The sequence below is a fragment of the Thalassophryne amazonica genome, chromosome 15 (assembly GCF_902500255.1).
Source record: "Thalassophryne amazonica chromosome 15, fThaAma1.1, whole genome shotgun sequence".
NCBI lineage: Eukaryota > Metazoa > Chordata > Actinopteri > Batrachoidiformes > Batrachoididae > Thalassophryne > Thalassophryne amazonica.
In genome coordinates this window covers 22,950,029-22,965,293 of record NC_047117.1, presented here as the reverse complement: position 1 = coordinate 22,965,293, position 15,265 = coordinate 22,950,029, and the positions used below count along the sequence as shown (strand labels likewise).

The 15,265-nt window shown below is 40.1% G+C and overlaps 2 protein-coding genes across 8 annotated transcripts in view; one reads left to right on the top strand and one right to left on the bottom strand.

The window, feature by feature from the left end:
- Positions 1 to 4,300, top strand: part of fam13a (family with sequence similarity 13 member A) — a 73,797-nt gene extending 69,497 nt beyond the window's left edge. For 3 of the 4 annotated variants that reach the window (XM_034188048.1, XM_034188046.1, XM_034188045.1), the window contains 4 exons: positions 1,448 to 1,531; positions 2,036 to 2,232; positions 3,121 to 3,222; positions 3,323 to 4,300. In XM_034188048.1, coding sequence (XP_034043939.1) covers positions 1,448 to 1,531; positions 2,036 to 2,232; positions 3,121 to 3,222; positions 3,323 to 3,446 — 507 coding nt within the window. In that variant the 3' untranslated portion in view covers positions 3,447 to 4,300. The remainder of the gene's footprint in view (positions 1 to 1,447; positions 1,532 to 2,035; positions 2,233 to 3,120; positions 3,223 to 3,322) is intronic. The other variant, XM_034188047.1, reaches the window with a different exon arrangement.
- A 780-nt stretch (positions 4,301 to 5,080) lies between these two features.
- herc3 (HECT and RLD domain containing E3 ubiquitin protein ligase 3) overlaps positions 5,081 to 15,265 on the bottom strand; it is a 59,459-nt gene continuing 49,274 nt past the window's right edge. For all 4 annotated transcript variants that reach the window (XM_034188043.1, XM_034188040.1, XM_034188041.1 and 1 more), the window contains 5 exons: positions 15,106 to 15,172; positions 14,835 to 14,917; positions 9,099 to 9,282; positions 8,132 to 8,234; positions 5,081 to 6,593 (listed from right to left, as the gene is read on the bottom strand). In XM_034188043.1, coding sequence (XP_034043934.1) covers positions 6,385 to 6,593; positions 8,132 to 8,234; positions 9,099 to 9,282; positions 14,835 to 14,917; positions 15,106 to 15,172 — 646 coding nt within the window. In that variant the 3' untranslated portion in view covers positions 5,081 to 6,384. The remainder of the gene's footprint in view (positions 6,594 to 8,131; positions 8,235 to 9,098; positions 9,283 to 14,834; positions 14,918 to 15,105; positions 15,173 to 15,265) is intronic.

Below are 15,265 nucleotides of genomic sequence, written 5' to 3'. Positions count from 1 at the left end.
CTGATCTGGATCTAGATCACCTCCAAAATTTAATGGAGTCTTCCAAGCCCTGTGTGGTGAAAATATGGTGAAAATCCATTAAGTACTTTTGACGTAATCCTCAAAATCTGACAAAGTGAAGCATACAGATTGAAATCCTGATCAGAATCCAGATCTGGCTCACCTTCAAAATTCAGTGGAGTCTTCCATGGCCTAATATCTATCTGTGGTGCAAATTTGGTGAGAATCTTTGAAGTACTTTTGAGGTAATCCTTAAAAGCCTATATAAAATGAAATCTTGATCCAGAATCCGGATCACCTCTAGAATTTAATGGAGTCTTCCATGGCCTAATATCGATCTGTGGTGAAAAGCTTGCCAAAATCCGTGCAGCAGTTTTGAGGTAATCCTGCTAACAGACAGACAGGTAAATATGTAAATAAATGGTGATGATTTTATTATGTTCTTGTCCGACGTAATAATAAAATGTTACATTAGTGGTGTGAACTTACGCAGCTAATTGCACTACAGTGTGTAAAAATATCTCATGGGTGGGTGCCATGCTTTTTTGTTTGCCCAAAATAAATTACTGTCAAGGATCCATTCCCAAAATTTTGGACAGCATCCCCCCATGAAGATTGCTCGTCACCGATTTAGTCAACTGTTTCATAAATATTTTTGTCAGATATGTTGTAATCTGAGTAGAACATGAGATCAGCTATTTACTCCAAACATGAGAATTCCTTGTGGATCCACAGATATCGGAGTTTGCGTGAGATGGGTGTCCTGCCACAATGTCGTTGGATTTTGGACAGTCGTCTGCTGCCTGATCCAGTGCTGGACCAGGTGCACTTTTTTAACAGGCCTCCATGGTAGAGAGGAATACCTGCACCCTTTGGCCCGAACGTGCTGCATCGGTTGCTGTAATTGCGACGTTCCACAGATTCAAGATTCAAACAACTTTACTGATCCCTAAAAGGGCAATTCATATCACTCCCAGTTACCTGAGACAAAAAATAAAGCAATTAATCCACAGGTATTACTAGTTGAGTGTAATAATGGCACACATCAGTTAAAACACCGCACATATACATGTGATTGTTTATGTACACTAAACTTTAAGACAGTCCGTCATCCGACACTGTGGGGTGGCCCCAGCAGTCTCCCGCGCAGCCGCGAGGTTGGGGGAAAACGGAAAGCTGCAGCAGCTGAGCCACGCTGCATCCCGGTGGGGGGAGAGTCCCAAGCTTACTATGGGAATTCCCAGTGGATCCACAGCGATCCACTGGGAATTTTCGCGCCTTGGCTTCCGCAGACCTCCATTGTGTACAGCAGGAACATGTACTCTAATGGGTTTTCCAGCTTTTTTTTTTTTTAAGGCATTAACATTTTAGCCGTTTGCATTTCCTGTGGTCCAAAGGAAGTGTTCAGCTTTTTTTTTTTTTTACACTTTCTGAACCGTCACCACAGGGCTCCCCCTCCAGCAAGCGCAGAAGCCCCGCCCTCCAGCCCATTATCGAGGGCGAACCTGCACTATTCTTCAATGAAATAAAGGTGAAGAGCTGAAAGCTGACCAATCATCAGCACCCCTCGTCTTGCTCCACCTCCTCCTCAAGCTCCACCCCCTTCTCCTCATGTTTGTGTGATTGTAGCCTGTTGATTGAGCAGTGCCCATTTGGTTTTTTTTCTGTTGACATGTGGAATTAGTAGCTGCATGCATCTGACGTCTGAATTTTGTCCAAACTGTCGCAGTGCCTGTGTTTTAAACAAACGTCATCAAATCAAAGTAGAACTTAAACTTAACCTTTTAGTGTTGAATGAAGATTGTTTAATTGCAACTGTTTCAGGAGTGGTAATTAATTAACGGCATCTGTACTAATGTATCCTGACGTGGACTTTTAACACAGATGAAGACTGTGGCCGAGCAAATTGCTGCTGCACTGTGGCGATTTTTAACCATTTGTGACTAACGACGCACTGCAGCGCCTCCATGTGGAGGCCCGATTTGTACGATGTGATAGTGTTTGACCTGTCTCTACTTTTTTTTTTTTTTTGCAGGAGGAGGAGGATGGATCAGAGGACGAAGGAGATTCGAAGACGCAGGTCACTGTGACCGTTCGGCCTGAAATCAGCGTGTTCGGCTTCCTGGACCACATGAGTGAGGAAGTGGACAGTTTCATTTCCCCCGTGGATGAGCTTTGTCCCTCTAAGAACACCACTGACATGAGACTGTCAAACCTGCACTCAGCCACAACGTAAGAAAGCACGGATAACGGCCCAAAATAACACCAGATGGGTACTTTTTACAACGTAACGAGGCTCAGCTTTTTAAGTGAAATCTATTTACGAGTAACTCAGTGCGGCAGTGTTGAGAATTAATGTTATTTTTGGCTCCTCCTCTTGGCTGTTTTCAACATAAAAGTTGTGCAATTCGGATTTTGCATTAAAGCCAAATCCACCCACGAAGATTTGTGAAAATCAGTTCAGTAGGTTCAGTATCCTAAATGTTAAGTTTTTTTGCAAACTTCACATTTTTTTAACATTTTCAACACAAAACGCACCAGCATCCATTCTATGTCAGACTCAGTCTGTAGTCAAACCTGATGTTTTCACAAAGATTTGTGAAAATCACCTTACCAAAAACACCAAATCTGTTCAGGTTGAAAATTTGTTACATCACCGGCTCCACCCCTTTTTGCATTTCTGACACAAAGTTTAATGGATCCAGTTCTTCATTAGAGCCGTGTTTTTGCTCAAGACTTCAGTTAATTCATCAAGCTGATCTCACAATGTTGAAAATTTTGACCATTGATCAGGCTTCACCCCAAAATGCAATAATTATAACCAAAATGCACATTTCTTTTCATGCTATGCATTATGGGATTGGATCAAGTTTTGGCTACCAAGTGAACCCGTGTAAACATGGTCAAGATGTCAGAATGCGACATAAACATGAATGACTGGCGCAGTTCAGATGACTTTAAAAGGTGGAAAGTCAATGCTAATATTTCTGGGTTGGTCAGTCAGATCAGATCCAAGCCCGATCACCAACACATATGTCATCTCATTGGTGGAGGAAATGAAACATCTCATTGCATCAGATTTTTCAGACATCTAACCTGCTTTCTTTCTGTCTTTAACAGTCAAGAACTTGTGGAGCAGCTACAAGAAGCCAGGGAGGAGAAGAAGAGACTCCGAAAGAACCTGCGAGAGTTTGAGGACAAGTTCTTCAGACAAAACGGAAGGTAGAGCGCAAGTTTGTTCCTTTTACACAAGATACCACATCAGAAATGCCACGTCAATGATTTTCCAACTCTTAATGCTTGTTGCGTTTGGTTCCCATAGAAACGTGCAGAAGGAGGACCGCTCCCTGCTGGCGGAAGAGTACAGCGAATACAAACATGTCAAAGCTAAACTGCGGCTGCTGGAAGTTCTCATCAGCAAAAGAGACTCTCCCAAATTTATTTAATAAGACACTTAATGCATCCACAGATGCCAGCAGAAGTCCAACACGTCTTGCTTTGTTGGAACTGATGGACAAAAGCTTTTCCCCTTGTTGTTGGGAAAGACAGAACTGGGAGTTTTCCTCTGGAGGTCACGACACCTGACACCTAGTCACGTTTCCTCAGAATCACGTGTATGACTCTTAATTTATTTCTGCTTTATTGACTGTTTTTAACAGTTACTTTTTCCCCCCCTCTCTTAAAATCTGTGTAGGTAAATTCATAGACTGAGATTTTTCAAGAAAGATTTTATGTCAGGAAATGTGATTTTTTTTTTTTGTGCATTTTTATATTCGGCCAAATGAGTCTCTCCAACAGTATTCAAAGATTTAATGTTCAGCTCCAGTGATTCTGCTTCCTCACACTCAGAGGTTCACTCACTCACTTTTAACTGCTTATCTGGGATCGGGTCTCGGGGCTCAGAGGTGCAGTCCACCTTAATTATTTTTTGTCACCACATCTACATTCTCATATTCATCATCAGTTTATTTTTTTTACCCAAATACTTCCTTTGTGTCAAATAAGCTACTTGTCTTGAGATCACTGTTCTTTTCTCACACCGATAAACTTAGACTCGGTGACCGAAACGAGGTCTCGTTCCGTCATCGCATCTCTGCTTTATCTTGGTAACTGTTTAACATTTGTGTGAGCGCGGTTTCTACTCCAGAATGTGCCGTTATCAGTGAGAATTTTGTCCTTGTCCAATGTAAAACCACTGGCAGGCTTCAAGAATTTGACTGTGTACATTTTAGTACATAAATTGTATTTGTATTTTGTATATAATATGAATGAAAACCTATTTTTCTGACGTGCTCTGTGATGGTTTGTTTAGCGTGACTTGCACATAGCACATAGACTGCATCATCTGAGGCACCAAGCAAGAAGCCATCAGTCTGACATAGGCCATGAGGTCCATTGGTTGCTGATGCTTATCCTCATATTCCACAGCCAGACTTTTATTTAAAGGTACATATTGGGGCTACTGCACCATCTTTTTAAAAACTGAACAAGTCACTTGGATTAATGGTAAAATGTCTCAAAGACCAATCAGACGTCCAGCTGATGTGAAGTAAATTCTGAACAAGACGTAGTGGGACTGGGCATTGAACCCAGGTAAGCAAATATTGAATAACGTATTTTGGGTTTTTATTTATTTATGATCTCACAGCCCACCTGTCTTACCTTCAGCCTACACTTTAGCAATTACTGTTTTAAACAATATGTTCATGTATCCATCCCCTGACTTTAAAGAAAAAACTGGCCATGAAAGTGATTTGTATTAATCCTTGCATTCAGTTCATCCAATTACTTATAAACCATGAAAAATGGAGGAACTGTGCATAAAAATGGCTGTAATCCTGAAATGGTTAAATATTTCTTTAGATCAAACTCACCAAATTAAAGCTGAGAGTTTCCACTTCAACACCTTGAATGATTCATGTCACCTTGACTGTGGTGGAGTACGGCAATATTTTAAAAGTTGGCAGTGCCCAAATACTTATGGACCTGAGTTTGCGTCAAAATGAACTTTTTTGTTTGGCCCATACCAGCAAACTGAAGATGAGACTTTAAACAGTTATAGAAAAATAAGAGAAAACAGAATTGTTCAGGATTGTTTATTCCAAAAACTTTATAACTATTTTTTTGTAGAATTCAGATAAATATCCAAAAATCCCATTTATGTAGCACATAAATAGGTGCAAAAATTAAAAAAAAAAAAAATATCAAGGGTGTCCACAAACCTTTGCATAGGGCTGAACTCTGCAGGAGAAAAAGACTAGCTTCGTTCGTTAGCACAAATATCGTGCAGTCGTATCGGACATGCAGCACATCAACACAAAAAGTCCAGCAACCGATGGCGCTTTAGTCCCTTATTGCTAAACGGCTGCACTGTGAGCGGGTGTTTGGGGCAACTGATCAACAGCTGTGTTCGTTTTTTCACGACAGCTACGTAAGAAATATAAAAAATTATACGGTATATATGTGCAGCAAGACTATTTCACACACGCCACCCTAACGTGCTACCGAAGAAACGATTTCACATGAGGGGATGTCCAGTATTTGTAGGAATACACAGCTTGTTAATATTCAACGGTGTCATTTGATCCACTCCTGGCGGAAATCTCAAGTGTTCGTTTCAACTCAGAAATCAAATTTACATTTTGATCCTTGTTTACAGGTTTCACTCAACAACATGCACAAAGTCCTTTAGTTAAGTTTCAGCTCCCTCGTGTGTGAAGGTTTTTTTTCTTTTTTTTGGAGAAGGCAACACTGTTGAAAGCAGTTTCAAGTCGACAGCTGTGGGGAAAGAAAGGAAAAATATAGCAATTTCAAAGATTTTTCACTGTGTTTTTGTCCTGCTCGCTCGCCTGTGTTCTCCGTCACACTGAGCTCACAAATGTCTTTTTACAAACTGTACATAAGTTTTTAATTCCCCCGATAATGACAATTTAAAAAAAAAATCACTTTTGATAAAGTTGAAATTAAAAAAAAAATCTGATGCAGTATGGTGTCTTCAGTAAAAAGAAAAATAGAATTTAATAGCTGAATATAAAATAATTAAAACACCTCAAAGTAACATTTGGGTCCCAAATCATTAGTTGTCGAATCTAATTACTTTGAATTTGGCATTTTATTTTCAAGTGTATTGTATATTTCTAACTATCTTAACTTTACCTTTAAAGATTTCTCAGGTTTTGATGTGAATGTTGTGACAACACTGCCCAAAGTGATTTAAAAAAATTAAAATCACTTTCAAGGCTTCCAGTTGGCTGCTGTGACATGCAGCAGGAACTCGCTGTGAGATGGCGCCTACGTGCCTTTGTTTGGCCTTAACAACAGGTGTATTGTTAATAAAGTGCATTAACACTGGTGCAGATTCCCTCCTCCCCCACCCCAGTGCCCTCAGACCAGACTGAAGCCCTCGTACTGCTCCACGGCTTGGGTGAGGCGGCGGCGCAGGATGTCTTTGGTCTGGTAGCAGGGCATGTCCAGCAGGTTGTAGCAGGTGTGGGCCACAGGCAGGTGGTCCTCCTCCGCCATGGTGGACTGGATGATGATACGCAGACTTGCCATTCCGTGGATGGGGATGCGATCGCTTCCTGTTAGGAACACTGGATCCCGGAGACAACATAGCCAAAATCAAAGATGTGGAAATGTCAAAATAACGTACAAACAACAAACATTTAAGGTACAGTTCAAAACAAAAAAAAAAGTCTGAGCAATTTTCCCAGTTAGCCTCCAAATTGTTTACCTACCATACATTGGTAGGGGGAAATGTTAAGTGGCTAGCATTTCCAGTGAGCATCATTTCGTGGTGACGCATTTCAGAGCACCAAACAAATAATTAGCTTCAACATTACTGGCTAATTGGGAGTATTTTCACAATTAAATTGTTCAAGCTACAAAACAACTGAAAACGAGTCTCAGAGCCCAAGATGACTAAAAAAAAACCCTGAAAGGCCTGATGGACACCCAAACCGCACACTACACATAGACTCTGGAAATAAAAGAACCTGACCGACAAGCTCAATTCAAGCTGAGAGAGAGAGTAGTGTCTGACTGGCAACCAGAGGTGTCTAATCCAGCTTTAGAAAGTAAAAGTCCAACCACATATTTGTTCCATCTTCCCAATAAACCAGCTTGTAATTAGTTCAGCTCTTCAGCCAGGTGGATGAGCTAATTATTGAGATCACCTGTTTTAGGTGCACAGGTAGAAGCAACACATGGGAGGGTTTATACTTTCTGAAGCCGGATCTGACACCTCTGCTGGCAACATTCATATAAAAACCGTTCTGTAGGGCTGTGAGGATGAACATTGACCAGAGTATTTGATGGCATAAAAAACAAGCGCAAACAGAGATTTCTGATGTCCGCCAATCCAGATCCGGATCACCTCCAAAATTCAGTGGTGTCTTCCATGCCCTAATATCTATCCATGGTGAAAATTTGGTGAGAATCTGTGAAGTAGTTTTGACGTAATCCTTCAAAACCTATATAAAGTGAAACTTGATCCAGAATCCGGATCAGCTCCAAAATTCAGTGGCGTCTTCCATGCCCTGATATCTATCATGGTGAAAATTTGGTGAGAATCTGTGAAGTAGTTTTGACGTAATCCTTCAAAACCTATATAAAGTGAAACTTGATCCAGAATCCGGATCAGCTCCAAAATTCAGTGGCGTCTTCCATGCCCTGATATCTATCATGGTGAAAATTTGGTGAGAATCTGTGAAGTAGTTTTGATGTAATCCTTCAAAACCTATATAAAGTGAAACTTGATCCAGAATCCGGATCACCTCCAAAATTTAATGGAGTCTTCCTTGGTCTAATATCTATCTGTGGTGGAAAAAGTCATCAAAATTTGTGCAGTAGTTTTGAGGTAAACCTGCTAACAGACAGACAAATAAAGAAATAAACACTGATGATATTATTATGTCCTTGGCGGATGTAAAAATATGTCTGACTCTTCAGCAGCTGTCTGATTAACGATGATGAAAAATAAACAAATACATTTTAAAAGCTCACCAGAAGACACTGCTGGCTATCTGAAATATTGCTAAAAGTCTTTACATTATGTGATGATTGGAATTTTTTTTTTTTTTTTTTTTTTTTTTTTAAGGATGAGTGCAGAATAACAGACTTGAATTCTTACATAAGAACTGCTTCTTTTTTTCCAGAGGGAAGTCGTGGAAAACCTCCCAGAATAACCTCACTGTTGGATGAGTGGCGGTGAACTCCCCTTGATAAAGAGCATTCTGGAAAGAAGGAGAAAATAAAAACAAACAAAATCTTTCAACTCCTTCGATCGGTAGAAAACTACTTCTGTGGCAGTAACACTTGCACAACAGAAAACATTTAATTCAAAACATTTAACATGAGTTTTCCACAAGTTGTGCAGATTTCATTTCACATTATTACAACGGTTCGCTGGTAAAACGGTGACGTGGCATCCAGTAATTCTTCACAACTGAAGATCCAAAAAGCTCCTCTGTTATAAAATACAGAGCACTGTGGAGATTTTAATTTAAAGGATTTCTACTCAAAACAGTTGAAATCCAAGACCGAGAATAAATACAGCATGAACTAGAACGAGACACACACACACACACACCATAGATTACTAGCAGGCACTAAATCACCACACACATTAGTATTTGAGTTGAACACAGAAAACTGTTATCAGATGAAAAATCTGTAGGTAAATGTGATGTCATAAAGTGAAAACAAACCATCAATTTTCTTTAAACTGTCTGAGTTATTGTTATTGCTGGCAGCTCTAATGGAGCTAATTATGTGTGTAGCTTTCAAAAAAACAAAGAAGCAAGGAAGGAAGGATGTGGGATCCGAGTATAAACAGCTAAACTGCTGAAGGATGTAATACTGTCCAAAGCAAAAGTGTAGCAGCAAAGTAAAACGCTACTTAAAAAGCCGCTGCCAGGCCGTTTGTTTAGAGCGTTAGAAAACACTAAGCTGACAATTTAAAAATCCAGCTTTCAATTTATTAGTACAAATATAATAAAGATTATTTCAAACAAGTAATTAAAAATGATCACAGGTGTTATTCGGCCTCTCTGTCTTACCAACAAAACCTACAGATAAAACATGATTCTCTTCCTGACCTTCTCCATCTCCTCCCAGTCGTAGTTGTTGTTTCCGACCACCATAGCCATCAGCTCAGAGGGCTGGAACAGCGACAAGATCTCACCGCCGCACACCTTCAGGAAGCCAGAGGAGAAGGCAGAGTACTGCTCGTTCACCGAATCCGAGAACATGTACCGCAGGTAGGCCTCCACAAAGTCCTCCCTGAAGCACACACAGAAGCAAATAAACATTTAAGAAGCCACAATTGCACCAGCAGAGTGGACATTTCTACCAACAAAGCAATAAAGGCCAAACCCGTTATTAGAGTGACAAAGGAGGCCGATTTGTTTTGTAACTGCAAAACACACCCAACTCTTTCTTCATCCAAGAATCTTCAAAATCCACCCAAGAGACGTCTTGAGTTCTCATCCAAAAATCAGACAAAGACAGAGATGGGGGAGTGAATTCATAACCTCTGGGCCTTCTCTAGAGGTGAAAAGTTTGGCCTCTTCTGGATGAGATCATGCTCCACAAAGAGCACAGTGTGTTTCAATACAAAGTGCGACAGGGGTCTGCATTAACTCAAATTAGGAAATAGAAAAAAGAGACCCGAAGTCCTTTGGAAAAAGAAATTTTGACCAAATATGGGGAAAGCCACAAAATAGGTCAGTTGTGTATTCACCTGAAACTGTTTACCCTTCTGAGGGGCTCCAACTTAGAATTGTATGCAAAGGTTTGGGCACCCCTGATAATTTTCATGGTTTTCCTTTATAAAATCTAAGCCTAAAATCACACCACAGAGTTTCAATAATATTCAGGTCTGGGGACTGAGATGGCCATTCCAGAACATTGTACTTGTTCCTCTGCATGAATGCCTTAGTAGATTTCGAGCAGTGTTTAGGGTCATTGTCTTGTTGAAAGATCCAGCCCCAGTGCAACTTCAAATTTGTCACTGATTCATGAACATTGTTCTCAAGAATCTGCTGATAATGAGTGGAATCCATGTGACCCTCAACTTTAACAAGATTCCCAGGACCTGCACTGGCCACACAGCATGATGGAACCACCTCTAAATTTTACTCTAGGTAACAAGTGTTTTTCTTGGAATGCTGTGTTCTTTTTCAGCCATGCATATCGCCCCTTGTTATGTCCAAATAACTCAATTTTAGTTTCATCAGTCCACAGCACCTTATTCCAAAATGAAGCTGGCTTGTCCAAATGTGCTTTAGCATACCTCAAGCGACTCTGTTTGTGGTGTGTACACAGAAAAGGCTTTCTCTGCATTATAGCATCATACAGGATCTCTTCGTGCAAAGTGCGCTGTATAGTTGAACAATGCACAGAGACACTATCTGCAGCAAGATCATGTTGTTGGTCTTTGGAGCAGTTCTGTGGGTTGACCACGACTGTTCTCACCATCCTTCACTTCAGCTCATCTGAGATTTTTCTTGGCCTGCCACTTCGGGCAGTAATTCGGGCAATAATTATTGCACACTTTCTGTAAATACTAGAAACTTCATTTCACTTCTCAAATATCAGTGTGTTCATCTATCATGTGATATACGAGCATTTAACTGAAATTTCTGATCCACACAACCAATGATTTATAAAGGAAATTCATCAGTAAATTCATTACCATCATTGTACTATTCTTGAGAAGTATAGACTGCTAAGCTTTGAAAGCTTTGGTAGTATGTGCTTTCTCAAACTGTTATTTAAATGTATTAATAGGCACCCGGGCCACTCAGTTCATTTGTTCAGAGACCAACTGGAGGTAGAGTCACCAGAGGTTCTATAAACAAGAACTACAACATTCCACAGTGTAGGACTTCATTTGGTCAGTCTGCCTTTTCTTTTAAAAGCATAAAGTTGTGGAACTCATCACCGCCTGAGCTCAAGAATATATCTGAGTTTAGGATGTTCACCTCTAGGCTCAAGTTTTGGCTTAAAAGTCATCAATGTTGTGGGTCAAGGAAGGATTGAATGGAGGAGTGAGTGTGTTAACCCACAGAAATTCAGTTTTTAAGTTTCTGTAAATTATGGATGTGTGTTGGCTGTAGGTGTGGAAATATCAGAGAATTGTACATGTGAGAAGGTGGATCGATGATCGAATGAAATGATGAATGAGGTTGTTTATTATTTATGTAAAATGTAGAATTATGAATTTTGTAAATTGTAGAATTCTGAATTATGTAAACTGTAGAATTATGAATCATGTAATTTGTAGAAAGGCCCAACCAGGGACAAGAGTTGTGAATTAGTGGAAGCTATAAACTCTTTGTGCATCGCATCAGTCACAGGCATTGCTTGATCTACAGTAGTGTTCAGAATAATAGTAGTGCTATGTGACTAAAAAGATTAATCCAGGCTTTGAGTATATTTCTTATTGTTACATGGGAAACAAGGTACCAGTAGATTCAGTAGATTCTCACAAATCAAATAAGACCAAGCATTCATGATATGCACACTCTTAACGCTATGAAATTGGGCTATTAGTAAAAAAAAGTAGAAAAGGGGGTGTTCACAATGATAGTAGTGTGGCATTCAGTCAGTGAGTTTGTCAATTTGGTGGAACAAACAGGTGTGAATCAGGTGTCCCCTATTTAAGGATGAAGCCAGCACCTGCTGAACATGCTTTTCTCTTTGAAAGCCTGAGGACAATGGGACATTCAAGACACTGTTCAGAAGAACAGCGTAGTTTGATTAAAAAGTTGATTGGAGAGGGAAAACTTACACGCAGGTGCAAAAAATTATAGGCTGTTCATCTACAATGATTTCCAATGCTTTAAAATGGACAAAAAAACAGATGTGTGAAAGAAAAGGGAAAACAACCATCAAAATGGATAGAAGAATAACCAGAATGGCAAAGGCTCACCAGCTTCAGGATCAGCTTCAGGATGATCAAAGACAGTCTGGAGTTACCTGTAAGTGCTGTGACAGTTAGAAGACGCCTGTGTGAAGCTAATTTATTTGCAAGAATCCCCCACAAAGTCCCTCTGTTAAATAAAAGACGTGCAGAAGAGGTTACAATTTGCCAAAGAACACATCAACTGGCCTAAAGAGAAATGGAGGAATATTTTGTGGACTGATGAGAGTAAAATTGAACTTTTTGGGTCCAAGGGCCGCTGACAGTTTGTGAGACGACCCCCAAACTCTGAATTCAAGCCACAGTTCACAGTGAAGACAGTGAAGCATGGTGTTGCAAGCATCATGATATGGGCATGTTTCTCCTACTATGGTGTTGGGCCTATATATCGCATACCAGGTATCATGGATCAGTTTGGATATGTCAAAATACTTGAAGAGGTCATGTTGCCTTATGCTGAAGAGGACATGCGCTTGAAATGGGTGTTTCAACAAGACAATGACCCCAAGCACACTAGTAAACAAGCAAATTCTTGGTTCCAAACCAACAAAATTAATGCCTCGCAGATGTGAAGAAATCATGAAAAACTGTGGTTATACAACTAAATATTAGTTTAGTGATTCACAGGATTGCTAAAAAAGCAGTTTGAACATAACAGTGTTGAGTTTGTAGCGTCAACAGCAGATGCTACTATTATTGTGAACACCCCCTTTTCTACTTTTTTTTGCTAATAGCCCAATTTCATAGCCTTAAGAGTGTGCATATCATGAATGATTGGTCTTGTTGGATTTGTGAGAATCTACTGAATCTACTGGTACCTTGTTTCCCATGTAACAATAAGAAATATACTCAAAACCTGGATTAATCTTTTTAGTCACATAGCACTACTATTATTCTGAACACTACTGTATATTGATTGCATTGTCCCTGTCAAATAAACAAATAAATGAATGAAATGAATCGGGGTGCCCAAACGTTTGCATACAACTGTACCATTACCAGACAGTCCACCAAAGATTGTTTAAACAAGATTTCAGGGGTGGGGTGTGGGGGAACAGTATGAAACACCATGAAACAAATATTTTATTCTCCTCAAGAAAAACACAAATAAATAGCCCCACTACATCTCTTACGGTGAATAAAATATTTGTTCTAGAGGAGAACCTTCCAGGAGGAGAACCTTCCAGAAGGACAACCATCTCTGCAGCAAACTACCAATCAGGCCTGTATGGTACAGTTACCAGACAGAAGCCACTTCTTAGTAAAAGGCACATGGCAGCCCACCTGGAATTTGCCAAAAGACACCTGAAGGACTCTCAGACCATGAGAAACAAAATTTTCTGCTCTGATGAGACAAAGATTGAACTCTTTGGCATGAATGCCAGGCGTCATGCTTGGATGAAACCAGGTACCATCCCTACAGTGAAGCATGGTAGTGGCAGCATCATGCTGTGGGGATGTTTTTCAGCTGCAGGAACTGGGAGACTAGACAAGATTGAGGAAAAGCTGAATACAGCAATGTACAGAGACATCCTGGATGAAAACCTGCTCCAGAGCGCTCTTGACCTCAGACTGGGGCGACGGTTCATCTTTCAGCAGGACAAGAACCTTAAGGACACAGTCAAGATATCAAAGGAGTGGCTTCAGGACAACTCTGTGAATGTCCTGGAGTGGACCAGCCAGAGCCCAGACCTGAATCCGATTGAACATCTCTGGAGAGATCTGAAAATGGCTGTGCACCGACGCTCCCCATCCAACCTGATGGAGCTTGAGAGGTGCTGCAAAGAGGAATGGGCAAAACTGCCCAAAGATAGGTGCACCAAGCTTGTGGCATCATATTCAAGAAGACTTGAGGCTGTAATTGCTGCCAAAGGTACATCAACAAAGTCGTGAGCAAAGGGTGTCAATACTTACATATGTATGGGTGATTTCTTAGTTTTTTTATTTTTAATAATTTTGTAAAAAGCTAATGTTGTTTAATTCATGCTGTCATTATGGCATGTTGTGAGTAGAACTTTGAGGGAAAAAAATAATTTACTTCATTTTGGAATAAGCCTGTAACATAACAAAATGCAGAAAAAGTGAAGCGCTGTGAATACTTTTCAGATGCACCGTAGACGAGTAATCCGACTCGGATCTCACCCCCACAACCCGCGGTTTTAATGATAAAACTTTACACTATAGGACTATATAACTTTGTTAAGTCGCTTAAATCCAGGCTGAAAATCTAACTGTTTTCTGTTACTTAAATCAGTTTGCAAATGGGCTAGATATTTGTTACCGGTTGAAATGGTTTTGTTTTTATTATTGGAAAAATGTTACTCCTTTTATGCGTTAGTATTACTTGCTTGTCCTCTTTTGTATGATGTTTCTATTATTTTATAATAGAAACCTTTTTTGTTTGTTTGTTTTTTATTTTATTATTTTCATATTTATATGTGTTCCATGATGCACAGTGAAAGCAAAATATTTTTGTGTTTCCTGTAGGCCTCTTGCCATCTGTTCAACACCAGGAGCCAGATGATGCTCCCCATCACTCTGTGGATTTCTCCACACAGCTCTGTAATCAGCGCAACTGGCACCAGCATGGGCTTAAAGCATGGGTGTGGATGGTGGAGAATAACACACCAAGGAAAATCTGTTTTTTTACTATATCTATATTTTTAGCACAGATGATGACCTTCAGGTGGAACGGGACACGCCAGCTGCATGAGTGCATGATAATCTCAGCACTAGACCAAGGAAAAAAGGTACTGTTTTGTTTATCTTACAGACAGAACAGACAGAGCATTAAAATAGCTAAAACAAGGTCATTTGGACTGAGACATCACACTCAATGTATCTAATCTACTGAAACTCAAAACAGAACTAGGTGTTCTCTCATCAAACCCAAGCAAACCAACCTCACCTGTTGTTTTTATCCACACTGATCATCTCTCCTCCAGGGACGAGCTCATTCACTTCTGTCAGCCCGTAGTTCTCTGTGGTGATCTGATGTGTGAACACAGAACATCACACTACAGTTTTACAAGGTATCACAGCGGCACATGTAGACCATCTACCCCTCCATCCATCTTATATATCCAGGGTTGTAGAGCATGTAATTATATTTAAAATTGGTAGGTTTTTTTCAGTAAAGCTGGTGAAATTGGTATAGTGGGTTAAAAAAATGCACTTACAGCAAAGCTGAGCACAAACGTGTCCTCCACATCACTGCCTTCATAGTCTAAAAGCTGCTGAAGACTCCTACAGAAGAAGGAATGGACATCAAGCAGAATCCAAATGTTTAATTTGTGGTTAAGAAACGGTAGAAACAAAAGCTGATAACCTTAACGGTTC